Here is a 14,323-nt window from a genome sequence, read left to right as displayed (position 1 = left end):
AAATTTCCATGACAAACATAATCTTGTTTATGTTTTCAAGGTCAATACACAGCTGGTATTATCTCAGTGAAGCTTAGGGAAAGTTCAGTGAATTCAGACTTGGGTTGTTCATCAGCTCTGTGGTTATTTGCTTGCCAGAGACAAGATGTACCTCCCAGGTGTACTGAAAGTCCAAGGCCTTTGTATATTAATGTCAACAAGATGAACTCCTTAGGATATGCTTTGTATGTTAATGGGGCTGTAACTTACAGTCTCTGCCCTGAGGGCACTGATGTACCAGGAGACTTAGTAACTCTGTCATTGTTCATTAACTGGTACTGTTGTGTGAAGCTGTCCTGTCTCATCAGTCATGATCAGGAGACTTTCTGATTGCCAAATGTCTGTTCTGTATGTGCATGGATAGGGAAGCAGCTGGGCTTTGTGGTGAAGGGTTCAGAATCCTGCAAAGAATGACCTCCTCAGCCCCATGGCTTTGTGAGCTGCCCCTTCCCCAGTCTCTCCTGCGTGGGGATGTCTGCTTTGGAGCTGGGAAGTGGCCATTTATTGAGCAACTCTAGTGTGCTGGCTTCTGTGGCTTCTGGATTGGGATAACACTGTAAAAAGTAACTGCACTGGCCTTCAAAATGGCCTCAGCCTCATGCAAATTACTGTGCAGATAAACATCTTTATGGAACCAGCAGCATGCTGATCCCTTCCTGGGGACACCTGCTAGTTGGGCAGAGGGAGCCAGTTGTGCAGCCTGAGTACAGCAGTGGGAGTTCCATCTCCAGGATTTCTTGGTCAATCTGTCTGCAAATGAATCCAGCTAACTTTGGCCAGTGTTGTGGTGTGAGAAAGAAAATACAGGGAGGTGAGACAGGATCAAGGACAGCTTTAGGTATTTTAAGTGTCCAGGCTTGTAATATGTTGAGGGAAATGACCTGTTGCAATGTGTAAGACTTAACCTAAGTGAGGAAGGTGGTGCTTGCTTGTTGTGTCAAGAAGCACCTGCAATGCTTGAGATCAGCTGAGGCTGCTTTGGAGGTTCCTTCAGTGCATCAGCTGTACTTTCACTCAAAGATCCCCCTTCCACATCAGATACAAGAGGTGAGAGAGGATCAGGATCCTTAGGGTATGTTTCAGAACCTTAGTTCATAGTGCTGTCTGCTGCATCTCTGCATCTGTCAAACTGGAAGTTTCTCCTTGAGCAGGCAGGAGGGATGGCAGATCTGAGCCATCACTCCAACCTTACAGGGCATTTGAAGTGTTTGTGGGGGCAATGGAAATAGCAGCTTGTCAAAGCCAAATCTGGTGCTGGTTTGACCCCATCCTAGCCTGGTAGAAGTTGGTAGTAGCACGTCCTGTAGGGTCTACCTTAGTTTTATGTCCCCTGGTGTTACAGCCTGAGGGGTGCTGGTGGGGAGCAACTGGTCAAAGTACACAGAAACAACCTGCAGTTTCTTTGTAACCAATCATTTCCTGTCCTTAAGCAATAGGATGTGGAGAAGAGGGGACAGCATCCTCAGGCTATGTAGATACAGTCAAATGTGAATGCTCTTTGCCTGAGCTGGAGAATTGGGACTGCCTGTCAGAGCTCAGTGCACTTGGGAACATCTGTGCTGTCCTTAAGGGTTTGCATGATCTTTGCACTTTTTTGTAAGTCTACACTGAAACAGTGATTTCCACAGCTGTTCTGCTCTGGTTTGTTTTGTGGTTCTTGTCTTTCATTGCACTCATAAATGAGCCCCTTATTTTTGCTGTACAGTAACTTGGCAGCTGAGGTGTTTCAGCTGCCAGAGCTCATCAGGGAGAAACCTGTGGAGTGAGCATGAGGGTGGCTGCAGAGGAGGGGTGAGCCCTTCCCAGCAGAGCTGCATGGCCCAGGCATGTACAGAGCTAGCCTGGGCCAAATATCATTAAGTTCATTGAGCACCAAGCATGCAGTGCTTGCTGGGTGAGGCAGTACAGGATCTAATTGGATAGAGCAGAATTGCAATTAAAAATTAACTTAGCCTCTCTGCACCTTGACTGATGTGGTTATAAATTCATTCTGCACATGAATTTTCCCCTTCCTGCCTCTGTGGCCAAGGCAGGTCAGGAGGCAGAGGCATTCAGCTCTCCCCATATCACCTGTCCTTCTCTGGGGTCACCTTTTACAGGAGGGAGACTGGGAGTTTCAAAGGCTCCTGTGACAAAAATAAGTTAACCTCTGTGCTGTGATCGGACTCCTCTGCAGTTGCTAACAAAGCAGGCCTCTGTCTGCATCTCCTCAGGCACACATGTCCTGGATTTTATGTTCCTACTCCACATGCAGGTCTTGCTCTCATTGCTGTTGCTGGGAGAATGATGGGCCTGAGACCTGGAGGTCACAAGTGGACAGGAGGTTATCCCTTGATGCCAGTCTAGCCTGTGAAGACTTGTTCCATTCCTTCCTGGTGGAAAACCCCTGAGTTCTGGATCAATTGATGCCTTCCTGGAATTAGTTCTCCCTTCAGGTCCTAGGTCTGAACCTTGGGCTAAGAAACACCCTGGATATCAACTTCATAGCAGCTGACCAGGCTGTGTTGGCAACCAAGTTTTTGTGGCACTAGTGCCTCAAAGCAACACACTGCATAAATAATCGTGTATGTCTTTACAAGATGGAGAATGAGAGGTTGCAAGAAATGCCATTCTGCAAGCTGATGGTATCTTATGAAATCCTCTACAGAGCTGGCATCAATCTGGAGAATGACAGGGAAAATTTGGATGTGTATGTACAGGATTGTTGAAAAGAGCAGGTGTTGCTGCTTGGGGCTGAAAATTCAAATGGTCAAAGCAGTAGGAATGGAGAGGGAGAGGAAAAAACAAATAATTGTGGACAGTCAGTGGAATTTGAAAGCTGCAGACTTCATGTATTTAACCTTGCATGCATTGCTGCAAGACATTAAAGCTCAAAACTTGACCAACTTCAGAAGGCAAACTTCAGCTTTTACTGCAGCACTAGCTATGGTGCTTAAGTTGGCTTTTCGGCGCTGAGTGGCATTTGGATATGCCGGGTTGTGCTAACTCCGAGCTCATCTCCTTCCAAACCTGCCTTATGTCAAATTTTGTTGAGCTTCTGCTTCTACTGTATGACAGTGTTGGTCTCATGACTGTGCAATTTCAGAAGATGGAGTTTTGAGGAGTTTCATTGATGTAGTGGACAAAAATAAGTTAATTTGCAAAGAAGGGAAAGCTGGAAAATCTGTAATATTTCCATGAAGCTCTAAAGTATCTTAAAAGCTCGAAGCAAAACCTTTAGATGCTTTCTCTCTTCTGACATGAAAACTGTACTTTGAATTACTTTATGGCTAGGGGCTATGAAAGAGATACATTGCCCTGTGGCAAGAAGAGAATGGTGCATAATGCTGTAATGCCATTGGGGTTGGATATTTGGTTTGGGGTTGTGTTTTTAATAAACATTGAGGATGGTATGCCTTTAACAAATAGCTAGGAGTAGAAGAGCCCTGATAGCAATATTTTACTCTTGTTACCTCAGGCATATCTTCTTTCTCAGTAAACTTGCTTTGCTGCTTAATTTGCTGAAATAACTTTTATAAAGATCTTAACAGTTTTGCAAATCTGTTTTGCTGACAAATCTAAACTATGTGGGCAGAGTTTAACTAGGCAGCATACAGCTTTTAGTGCTAGGAAGCAAGTCAGCGAGTACTGGGACTTGCCGCTCCAGTTTGAAAATTAGGAGAATTGCACCTGGGATCAGATGTCTTAAGGTAAGAAGTCCAGTGCATTGTGCAGGAAGTTGTTAGCTAGCTTAGTTCTTGGCTAGGTTAAAGAAGAGGTTAGAGGCTAGGTTAAAAACATGTGTAACTCCCACAAGAGAAATTCATCATCACCTAGGGATCTGGCTGCCTTTGCATTCTGGTTAGACTGCCAGGCTCTGGTTTGTGATCCTATTAAGAGGAGATGTGTTCGTGGTGAAGCCAGGAAGCAAGCCAGCTGGATGGGAAAAGTCACATCTTAGTTATCTTCTCCAAGTGCTGCCTTAGGTGTTGGTACCTTCCAGGACTAGTGGCCTGAGAGAACATTTCTCCTGCAGAGAAAGGAGGAATTCTGCTAACAGAGAGCCTTCACTCACTTTTCCTAGGTTGGTAGTGATGCAGCTGTTGTTTAGTGCATCTGTGCTGGAACAGAACTAACTCATGGTGATGGCTGCACCCAGGGGCCCTGAAAATGGAAACGCTGTGTGTTTGACATTTGGACCAGAAACTATTACAGGACTTTTCCATGGCTCATTTGAAGGACCTACTTTTGGGTGCAACTGGCTTTATGGCCTCTGACCGGAGGAGTTAACTAAAGAAAAACTGACTGAGGTGTTGCTAACTTGGCGGTGCAGTAAGAGCTCCTTAGGTGCAATGACTGCTATACAGACAAGATTTGAGACCAGCCTGCAGCACAGCTGGCTGACATTTTATATCCCTTCTGCTTCCCATCTCAATAACATCACTGCTGTGCAGTCATGAGCTTAGCACAGTCTGTAGCTGTGGTGTTCCTTGACGTTAGAGCAGCAGCTTGAGCCACAGAGTTCAGAGTTGTGCTCTCTCCTGGTAGTTGAGGGTGACCATTGCTTGTTGGGAAGGCTGGCCAGTTATAACAAGGCCCACATACCAGTTTAGCTCCAGGGCTAACCTAAATATTTAATAGGATTAAGCGAAAGCCTTTGATTGGAACAAAAGAACAAACTGGGCTCTGGTGATCCTTGGTACACTGAGGCTGACAGCAGAGAACCTTGCTGACCTTGCTCTCTTAGGGCTGTTTCTTCCCAGGCCAGGCTGGTCACCCCAGCCTGTTATTGTTCTTCCTCTGGTTGGTGGTTCTTAAGTGGCATGGTGTGTTTGGAGCAAGGAGCTTGGTAGAGCAAATTTTAAGGAACTAAAAAGTTCTCTGTTGTTTATGTAGGAAACAACTGATTCTGGGCCAGGAAGGAGAAGCAGAAAAGCTGACAGAACCACAGAATGGCTGGAAGGGACCAGTATGGTCATCTGGTCCAACCTCCCTGTTCAAGCAGGGTCATCCAAGAGCATATGACGCAGGATTGCATCCAGATGGTTCTTGAACATCTCCAGGGAGGGAGACTCCACACCCTCTCTGGGCAATCTGTTCTGGTGTTTAGTCACATGCACAGCAGAATTGTTCTTCCTCATGTTCAGGTGGAACTTCCTGTGCATCCATTTCTGCCTGTTGCCTCTTGTCCTGTTGCTTGGCACCACCGAGCAGAGCCTGGTTCATCCTCTAACACCCTCTCTTCAGAGTGAGACAGACATTGATGAGGTCCTCTTTCAGTCAGCTCTTCTCTAGGCTGAGCAGGTCTTACTCTCACAGCCTGTTCTTATAAAAGAGGTGCTCCATCCCCTTAATGATCTCTGTTGCCTTTAATAATCTATGTTGCTCCAGAAGCTCCATGCATTTCTTTTACTGCTGTCAAGGAATTGAAGTAGCTTGCATCACTTTTCACCACCAGAAGTAGTAGCTAGGGTTGGTGTTTTGATTGATGCTACTATTGCAAAGTCCATATAAATAGTGATGGAATTAGCAGTGTATTTGTGGTTAAATCTCTTCTGTAACTGCTCTGTGTCACTCTGCAGGAGATCTTGGCGACAGTGACTGCAGTGTGGTTCTGGTGTCCTGTTTTACTGTCCTGAAAAGGCAACTCTGGTATTCTGTGCTGTCTGTGCATGTGCTCTGACGTCCACTAGACAAGCCAGAGCTCTGCACAGGATAAGGGTGTTGCTCTGAAGGTGCCCAGAGGACCTGTGTGTAACATAACTCCTTGTCTGTCTGCTTTCCCCTTAGGTCCTGTAAGTGAAAGAAGATGGGGTCTGGCTGCCTAAAAGTCACCAAGTACTTCCTCTTCCTTTTCAACCTCCTGTTCCTTGTAAGTATTTTGAGCATCTGTGGAGTAAGAAGGAAGGCCTGGACCAAAGTTAGCTAGAAGATGTTTTTTTGCTGGATGTTGGCCTAGTGTGTTCATTAAATAAAATATCCAGAGTTTTGGAAGGAGGGGGGACCCCTGAAGTTGGGGGATGTCAGAGCTGCTGTGTTTGTCTCAGGTTTGCTAAGCAGCTCCACTCCCAGTAGCCACCTGCTGCCTCCAGTGCACACAGCTCCATTCCTGCATTGGGAAGGGAAAGCAGAAGTTATGGGTTCTTTCTGGAAGGAGAGTAGTTGTAACTACTTTCTCTGACACATCTGGAGCAGCAGCTGAACTGTCCCTGAGCAGCAAAGCTACAAAACCTGCCAAGTAATGGCAGTGCCCTCCTAAATAGGCCAGCCAGGTTTCAAAGAGCAACTCTAATTTTGTTTGAGTCCCAACGGCTGGTTTTGATTTGTGACAAGATGAATTAGTCCAAGTCTCCTGTTTGAAATGGAGTTGGGAGGTGGGGGAGACTGGGACAGGCTTGTCTGGGGAAATAAAACAGCCCCCTGGGTGCAGTTATTTTCAAGTGTGAGGTTTAGCAAAAGACTAACTCCTTTTGGAACAGATTGGGTCTGGGAGGGCCACACACATTCTTGCATGCATCTTTCTGATGCCTGAATGTTGTGTGTCCTGTGGGCAGTGATGGTACTATTGGTGATGCCTTCTTGCAGTGGAATGGTGTAGTGGGGAAGTGCAAGGTTTCAGCTTTCCACATGTCAGCAAGAAAACAGGCTGTCTCATATCAGTATCCTTTGTGCAGTGTGTAAGGAAAAGGAGGGGTCAGGCTGGGAGAGAAGGGAGGGAAGTGAATCATGATAAGGTGAGCACTGCTTTCTGGTCTCTGTCCCTGCACACAGCTTCACTCCTGCTTCCTGCATGGCTGCACTGTGCTGGTAGCACACAGGATGAACTTGAGGCACATCTGGATCTGGTTTTCCTTGGCTTACTGTGCTCGCTTTTTGCTCTCTGTGTTTCCTTCCATCCCAAGAGTAGTTAACTGTAGTCCAATGGTCCAAAGTCAGGGGTGCTCAGAGCATCCATGGAAAAGGTTCTTGAGAGGGAGAGAAGAGGTATTTCAAGTGCCACTAGGTCTTTCTGAGTATGATTTAAAGAGTTCACTTTAAAGATAGGAAAAACCATCTGAGTCCAGGCCTGTCCTCCTACTAGTGCAGACTCCTCTGCAGATACCAGCATCCAGTCTCTCTCCTCTCTTGAAGAAGTGATAAATTTTAAGCAGCATATAACAGCCAGTCTACCCTGGGAGGCAGAGCTGTATTTGTTAAGACAGCGTTTGAGTCTTGCTGAAGCCCAATATCTGGCACTGTCTAGTTTTCCTTAATGCCCAAACCTCGGTCTGAGTTCATTAGCTAATCTCTGTGTAGAGAAAGTTCTCTTCAAGAAAGCCAGCCTAGCATATAGGAAGGGAGGAAGATGACAGCCTGAGATACTGCTGTACCTTAAAACACTGTCACTGGTTTTGCTGTATGCTGTCTAGGGTCATTGTGGCACCTTTATTCCATGTGTTCTTTCTCTCCCTGCTCTGCTGAGCCAGGCATGGTTGCAGGCAGCCTGTGGGGAGAGATGAGCTCTCAGGAGGCAGAGTCGAACTGCTTTGTTGGGCTGACCCACATCCATGCTGCACTTTCCTATATTTTGCAAGACTTTGAGGATGGCAGGTGCTGAATCCCTCTCTGGGTCCTGGAGAACTCCAGTCTGAGTACTCTGTCTGGGTGGCAAGTGATTGGAAGTAGCTGTTCTTTGTCTTGTGCATGTCCTGCTCTGAGCCAATCCTCTGGTGTAGCACCCAGCCCCCTCCCTCTTGTGGAAAGCTGGTCTGATTCACTAGCTAGACCTGGAGAGTAAGAACTTTAGGGTAGGATGTATTGTGAGAAGGTCTGTGCTGACTAAAGGGAGAAGCTGCTTTAAATGAGCTCTTTAACCCTGCTGTGCAGCACAAGCATTGTCTTCCCCTCAGACTGCTCTGTCAAAGTGGGGTCTCCAGAGCCACTGTGTTCTGGCTGAGCTTGATACTTGTCTGGAGTGAAGGTTTTGAGTGTGCTTCTGTCTTGACTGAGGGCAAGCTTTTTACACGTGCCAGATGTTGAGGAAGGTGGCATACATTACTCTCTCCATCTCATAGGAAGTAGGTGACATGAGACATTTTTCCATTATTCTTGTTCAAGGTCTAAATTGGGGAGAGTACTTGGTGATTTTTGAGCTTGTACAGTGTGGTAGAGCTATATTAATTAGCAGAGAAACTGCTTGTATTGAGTTGCTGTGAGCTGTCAGCACAGACAGGTTTTGAATGCCTTGTGCTGCTTTTCTGAAGCTGCTGAGCTTTGTGAGGAGGGTGCTTGAGCAAAGGTGAGCACCAATGCTGCTGACAGAGCCCTCTGTCTGCTCTGGACCTTGAGCTGAGCCTATGTGATTGCACCCTGTGCAGGCCAGCCCTGGCTGGCTGAAGTGTGTTCCTCAGCCTTGCTGATGCTTGAAGCCTGTAGAGAGATGCTGGTGACTCTTTTTAGAAGTTAGTCATTGAAACAGCACTTCTCTGCAGCTTGAGGTCTGTGAGAAGGTCGTTTGCTAGAGCTGAAGTAGTTCAGGGACTTAGTGGTATTTTGCAGTCTTGGAGATTTACTTCAGGGAGGGGTTTGACCTGCTTTGGTTGAAGGGAAGAAGGTTACTTGGACTGCCTGCCTCCTTGCTAGAAAAGATACCGGATAAGCTTGGAGTATAATCTTAGCTGCCTAATCAGAATTTAACACGTCTGCCTTCTTGGCCAGCAGACACGTGCTGCAGCACATGCTTCTCCTTAAAGGGAAGACAGCTCTGCAAGACAAGTTTAACAGTCTCTGGAAACTATTTGTTTGGAACATATAACTGTCTGTCCTGCTTCTAATCCTTCAGTAAATGCAGCAGAAGGTAGCTACCTAAAGCAAAGCCTGGAGTTTTAGAACCTTTCTGTTGACCCCTGTGCCAGGTTCAGTGTTACATCACCCAACCTGAGCATGAAGGAAAGCAGTGCTGGGGAAGGAAAGCTGGGAACCCCCAGCTGCTCTTTCCAGCAAGATGAGTCAGCTTCATCACTGCTTAGTTTATCCAAACCCCCCTTGACTACCTCTCTGTGGGAAACTGCTGACCCTGCAATGAGGGATCTGCATCCTTCTGGCTTGGGTATAGAAGGAGATTTTGCTGAAACTGGGGGTGAAACCTCCACCCCCCAGGGAGGAGGGGAGACATCTGTTCCCCACTTCAGGAGTTTACACCAGTGGAAAGAGGAATTAAACTCCATGGAAAGCAGACGTGATTTCTTCTCTGGAGGGTCTGAAGACAAGCCAGTGGCAGAAGCAGCCTTGCTATGCAATGCAAACTCCTGAAGATGCTGAGCAGAGATATTATCCTGCTAGGAAATAAATACACTCTTGTTAATGGGATAGTGTTTTCTCCCTGCTTGTAGTTATTGTCTCCCTGCCTTCCCCTTGTAGTGTTTTCCATAGCAGCTCCTGGCAAATGCACAAGTTGTGGACTGGAGCAAAGATCAGAGTGAAAACAGGCCTTGGATAGTCTGAGCACCTCATAACAAATAACTTGCCAGGAACTCAGCTCAGCAGCCCTTCTGTGTTTTGTCAGCAACAGCAAAACTTAGGTGACATATCAGGGTCAGTGAACCAAAAGGGATGTCACATACAGCCCGGTTTGCATATTTTGTTAAAACAAATGCTTATTAAAACTGTAGTTGAAATGTGAGACTGCCTTAAACTGTCTGTTCAACAGTTCTTGATACTACCAAGTTTGGGAGGAATTTTTTTAGGTGTCCCAGCTGTTGCACATTTGAGGGGCCTTTCTAGCTTGATCAGCAGACTGAGCATTGTGGGCAGCATGTTGAGACATAAGGCAAAGGGGAATTCTTCTTTTCTGAGATACAGCAGCTACATGCTTTCTGAAGCTGAGTCAGTATGCTTTGTAGGTGGGAAATTGCTTGATGACTTTCTAATGCTGTCCCCAGAGCTAACTACATGATGCACCTTCTGCCAAGACAGGAAAGCTTGCAAGCAGCTTATTTCAGACTGTGGCTTTGTCTTTGTTCAGAAAAGCTTCTTTGTATGAGCAGCTGAAGCCTAGAGTAAACTTTCAAAGTGTGGAGCCAATGCCTGTCCATACAACCCTCTCTGCCAGCTTGGTTTGGGTGGTGTTTTGGCATTTTCCATGTCTCCCAAGTATTAAAACATTATCTAATGAAGCACAGAATTGCAATCTGTCTTTAGCCCTGTTAGTTTATTTCACTTCATCCTATCTTGAAATCCTGCTCAAGTGAGAACAGCTGCTTGCAGTTCTCTTGCAGTTCTTGTCCACTCCTTGTTTCTTCAAAGCCTATTTTGGACCTTTGCACAAGTGTTTTCCAGTCCTAGTTGGTTGAACAGCACAATTTTCAGCTTCTTATCAAACCTGAAGAATTGAAGGCTAAAACAAAGCATGCTTCCCCCACCTTTCAAAGTGAGATGGGAAAATACATGCATTTCTTGCCTACTGAATTCAGTGTCTGGATTCAGCTGAGTTCTCACAGGGATGTATTGCTCTACTAATCTTGCCCTACATAAGACTGTGTGGTGAGCAAGGCAGAGGCTAAGGCTAATGTTTCATAACTCTTGACTCTGCTGAGGTTCAGGTATTCTGCCAGAAAGTAGGGGCCAAGCCTCTATTTTAAAAATATTTAAAATAATATGTTTGTCTTTCCTTGGTTCTTCACAGAAGCAATGCGCTTACCTTTCGCTTCTGACAACAATGTTCTAGCAGCAGGGTGTCTCTTCCTCAGACTGTTTTGAATGGTCCTCCCATACAACGTTATGTACTATTAAAATACTGTGTGAAAAACTGCCAAGCAGATCTTGGGGCTCCTGTGCAGTTGGCTGAGGCATTCTTCCTGGAGTTGTGCTAATCCTGTTTACCCTGGGAGGAGTACCATAGGGTAGATGGGTGGGAGCAGCAAAGGAATGATTGTTTTTAACTGGAAGTATGGATAATAGTGACTGCCTCCTCTTATTTATCTAAGCTTATAACTTACACAAAGCCGTGTATGTTCTTGCACTTTCAGATTCTGGGTGCCGTGATCCTGGGGTTTGGAGTATGGATTCTGGCCGACAAAACGAGTTTCATTGCAGTTCTACGTAAGACTGTGTTTTTTCATCTTCCTTCTTTTTCTAAATTGGCTTTGTTCTGGGGCTGTGTTTGACTGTGGTATTGTCTAGGAATAGCCATACTTTCATGCACAGTCTGTAGCCTGAGCAGACTAAACATGGTGTTTAGCAAGATGGGATTGTTATCAGGAACATGGTGAAAGGGAGCAGCCCTGGAGACACAGCATTCCTCTTAGTCTTGTTGATTGAAACACCACAGTCAGACTGAGTGAGACTACTGCCTCTTCAACCAACAATCCAAATACTTTGTCTTAAACACAGGGGCATTAAACAAGTTAATTAAAAAAAATTACTTAAACAAGTATTTCATCCTATTTTCACTGCATGTTCTGTGTTTTCACAATGATTTCCTTACTACCATAATGTGCAAATGCCCCCAGTGCCTTAATGCAGTTTTGCTGTGTGAGTCCTCCACTGTTTTCTTTCTGTAATGATCTATTTCAGTTTAAATGTTTTGAATGCCAAAGAAAGTAAGTATCTGGTTTTATTGATGCTTCATGTACATTGAAAGGAGATGGTATGTTTGTTGCTAAGCAGTAGAGAATGCAGATTTAGGGTGTGTGTGTGTGTGTGTGGTGAAGTGCTTTGATTACTAAAACATTCTCTTACTTACACTTGGTGAGACTTATCCTGGGCATCAGAGGAGTTCTGTATTGTGCAAGGGGCTTAGCTTTCTTCCCCTAAAGTCAGCCACAAACTTTGGCTAGAGTCTGCCACAAACAGACAGTCTGCTTTCTACAAAAACCAAAAACTGAGCTGGCTTAGCTCAGCTGGCTTAGAGTCTGGGCTTCAGAGGACTGTAAGTGGACTTTCAGCAAATGAAAATCTCAGCTCCATCTTTCACAAGCTCTGCTTCCTTTGAGCTCTTTCCTAGACACACCTCAAACTTTTCTGCTTGGTGGTTCTGGTTGCTTGTTGTCGCTACCTTCAGAATTGCTGAGTTGGGCACCAGCCTCAGGCAGTGCAGGAGGGCTGCCTGCATGTGGGGAATGCACACTAATGGCATTCATAGCCCTGTTCCCAGCTACACTGATTCTTCTCCTAAGTCCCCCTGAGCACTCTGACCTGGCTTGAGAGGTGCTGGATGGAGAAGACACCCCTGCTAATACCACACATGCAAATGCTACTCCTTACTCTGCTTTTGTGCTGTGGCAACTGGCTTGCTACTGCAGTACTAGAAGGTCACGAAGCACAGCAAGGGGTGTTGGTTAAAAAAGTGGGGGCATGAACAGAAGCAGTCTGTACAGCCTAAATGGTGCCTATCATGGCCTGGCTGTTTGCAATACCCCTCACAGTCTGAGGTGTGCTTAGTACCAGTGGGTCAGCAGCTGATTCCCTCAGATTGATGGATGTTACAGCCACTTGTGAAGGGAGAAGTCCCTGAACTTGGCCCTGTTTCTTCCCATTTACTTGGAATCTCTGCTAACAGAGCATTTAAGAATTTTGTTTCCTTCCTGGAGATTTCCAGTATCAGCTCTCTCCCTGCCCCCTCACTTCCTTTCCCATGCCTTGCCCCTCTTTCCCTCTGCTTTAGTAACCTAGGCATCAGGGAGGGCACCCAGCTGCTGCCAAAGGAGCCTGTTGTACTTGCTTGGCTGCCTGCCCAGCGCAGGGGAAAACACGGAGTGACGGCAAACAAGCAGGAGCTGAATGCCCTCAGAGCTTTCTCTTGCAGGACAAGACTATTGCAGATGAGAACTGCAAGTGTGGCTCTTATCCCCTGACACTATCAGTTCTCCAAGGGGCTTTTGAGTTGGAAGTAGCTTTTTCTTTCTTCTAATGGGAATTTGACAAAGCAATGCTTTCTAGCGCTGTGGAGGTGTTGCAGCCTGGGCACTTGAACACTGACTTGCATGATAGTTGAGCTGATTTTGAGGGAGGGAATAGGGTAGATTTGTGAAGGCCACTCCTGTAAGGCTGCTGCTTCAGTAAATGCTTTGCAGTATCAGCACGTAACCTGCACAGCAAGAGTCACAGGACTGGTGAGGAAGCAGGATCCTGGGGTTTGTGGCATGTGTCCAGCCAGGGAGACCTGGCTGAAGTGACCTGTGTGACAAATGGATCTGCTTCACTTCTTGATAACTGAAGTTCTGTTCAGCATGTTTTAGGGAAAAAAGTTTGGAAGCTGGTGGCTTGTGCCAGGTATCAGAAGCAGGGGGAAGTATATATTAGGGGGGAGAGTATCAGTCTGGGCTTGATTATTCTCCTTTAACATATTTCAGGAGAAGCTCAGAGGAAGTTTGCCTCCTGAGACTTCCTTAGTTCAGGAAACTAAATGCTGAGCTCTAAAAATGTTATTTTCATTAATAACTGGACATCCAGAATTCCCCTATACTCTGTAGCTTGCAGATACAGGAATGTCTCTTAATGATAAATGAGGTTTCTAGTTACTGTTTCTAGACAGAGCATCTCTTCAACTTTTGTGCTGTAATGCAAGAAATAGTCTGCAAGAAATAGTCAGCTGACCAGCTCAAATGGAAGTGTTTTTCTTCTGTTGCTTGCAGTACTAAATGCTGGGGGGAGAGGGCTGACATGACCAGCATGTCTGAAATAATCTGACCTAAACTTGGTTGAAAAACCATTGAGCATTCAGAAGCGCAGACATTAGAAACAATAGCAAGGGATATCTAGGAGGATTTGTAAAAGTAGCTAATTTGGGTATTATATCTGGTTTGGAATTATTATAATTTGGGTATTATATCTGGAATAGCATCTGTTTGCAGGGTGTCATGCACAGGTGCTGCAACAGCCTGTGGTAAGTGCCATTCAAGCCAGACTTGCTAAGTAACCTGTCACATCATCTGTGCTCAACACTAGCTTGTTGCATGTTTCACTCTGCAGAGTTAGTTTGTCCCAGTGTTGACTGCAAGTGGTTAAGTGAAAAGAACAGCTACAACAAGAAATAGTGCTTCAAAGTGAAAAGGCTATCCAAAAATGGGGTTTAGGACTTGGAAGAAAGCTTCCCTGAAGATAGCAAAGGGAATTGAAGCAAAGAGACAGTAGTTATGGAGTAGATCATCTTTTATATTACTGTTACTTGCAGTACATTCATGAGGGAGTAAAATTCCAGTAAGGAGATAAACCTTGTTTGGAGACAGTTATTTGTTTGGACTGACCTTGGGTCTTCCAGGCTCTGGAGTCCTGCAGGATGGCTTTTAAGTCTACTTTCATCAAAAGACAGCCAGAAGCATCTGTT

At 45.6% G+C, this 14,323-nt stretch overlaps 1 protein-coding gene across 2 annotated transcripts in view; it reads left to right on the top strand.

Annotated features, from left to right (window-relative positions):
• CD82 (CD82 molecule) overlaps window positions 1-14,323 on the top strand; it is a 39,209-nt gene that overhangs the window by 13,743 nt on the left and 11,143 nt on the right. For both annotated transcript variants that reach the window (XM_071427575.1, XM_071427574.1), the window contains exons 2-3: window positions 5,809-5,890; window positions 11,025-11,097. In XM_071427575.1, the coding sequence (XP_071283676.1) occupies window positions 5,828-5,890; window positions 11,025-11,097 (136 nt within the window). In that variant the 5' untranslated portion in view covers window positions 5,809-5,827. The remainder of the gene's footprint in view (window positions 1-5,808; window positions 5,891-11,024; window positions 11,098-14,323) is intronic.

Source organism: Agelaius tricolor, unplaced genomic scaffold, assembly GCF_023055355.1.
Source record: "Agelaius tricolor isolate 1412-34295 unplaced genomic scaffold, bAgeTri1.0.p SCAF_5, whole genome shotgun sequence".
NCBI lineage: Eukaryota > Metazoa > Chordata > Aves > Passeriformes > Icteridae > Agelaius > Agelaius tricolor.
Note: the sequence above shows the minus strand (reverse complement) of the source record. Positions and strands in the feature narration are given on the sequence as shown.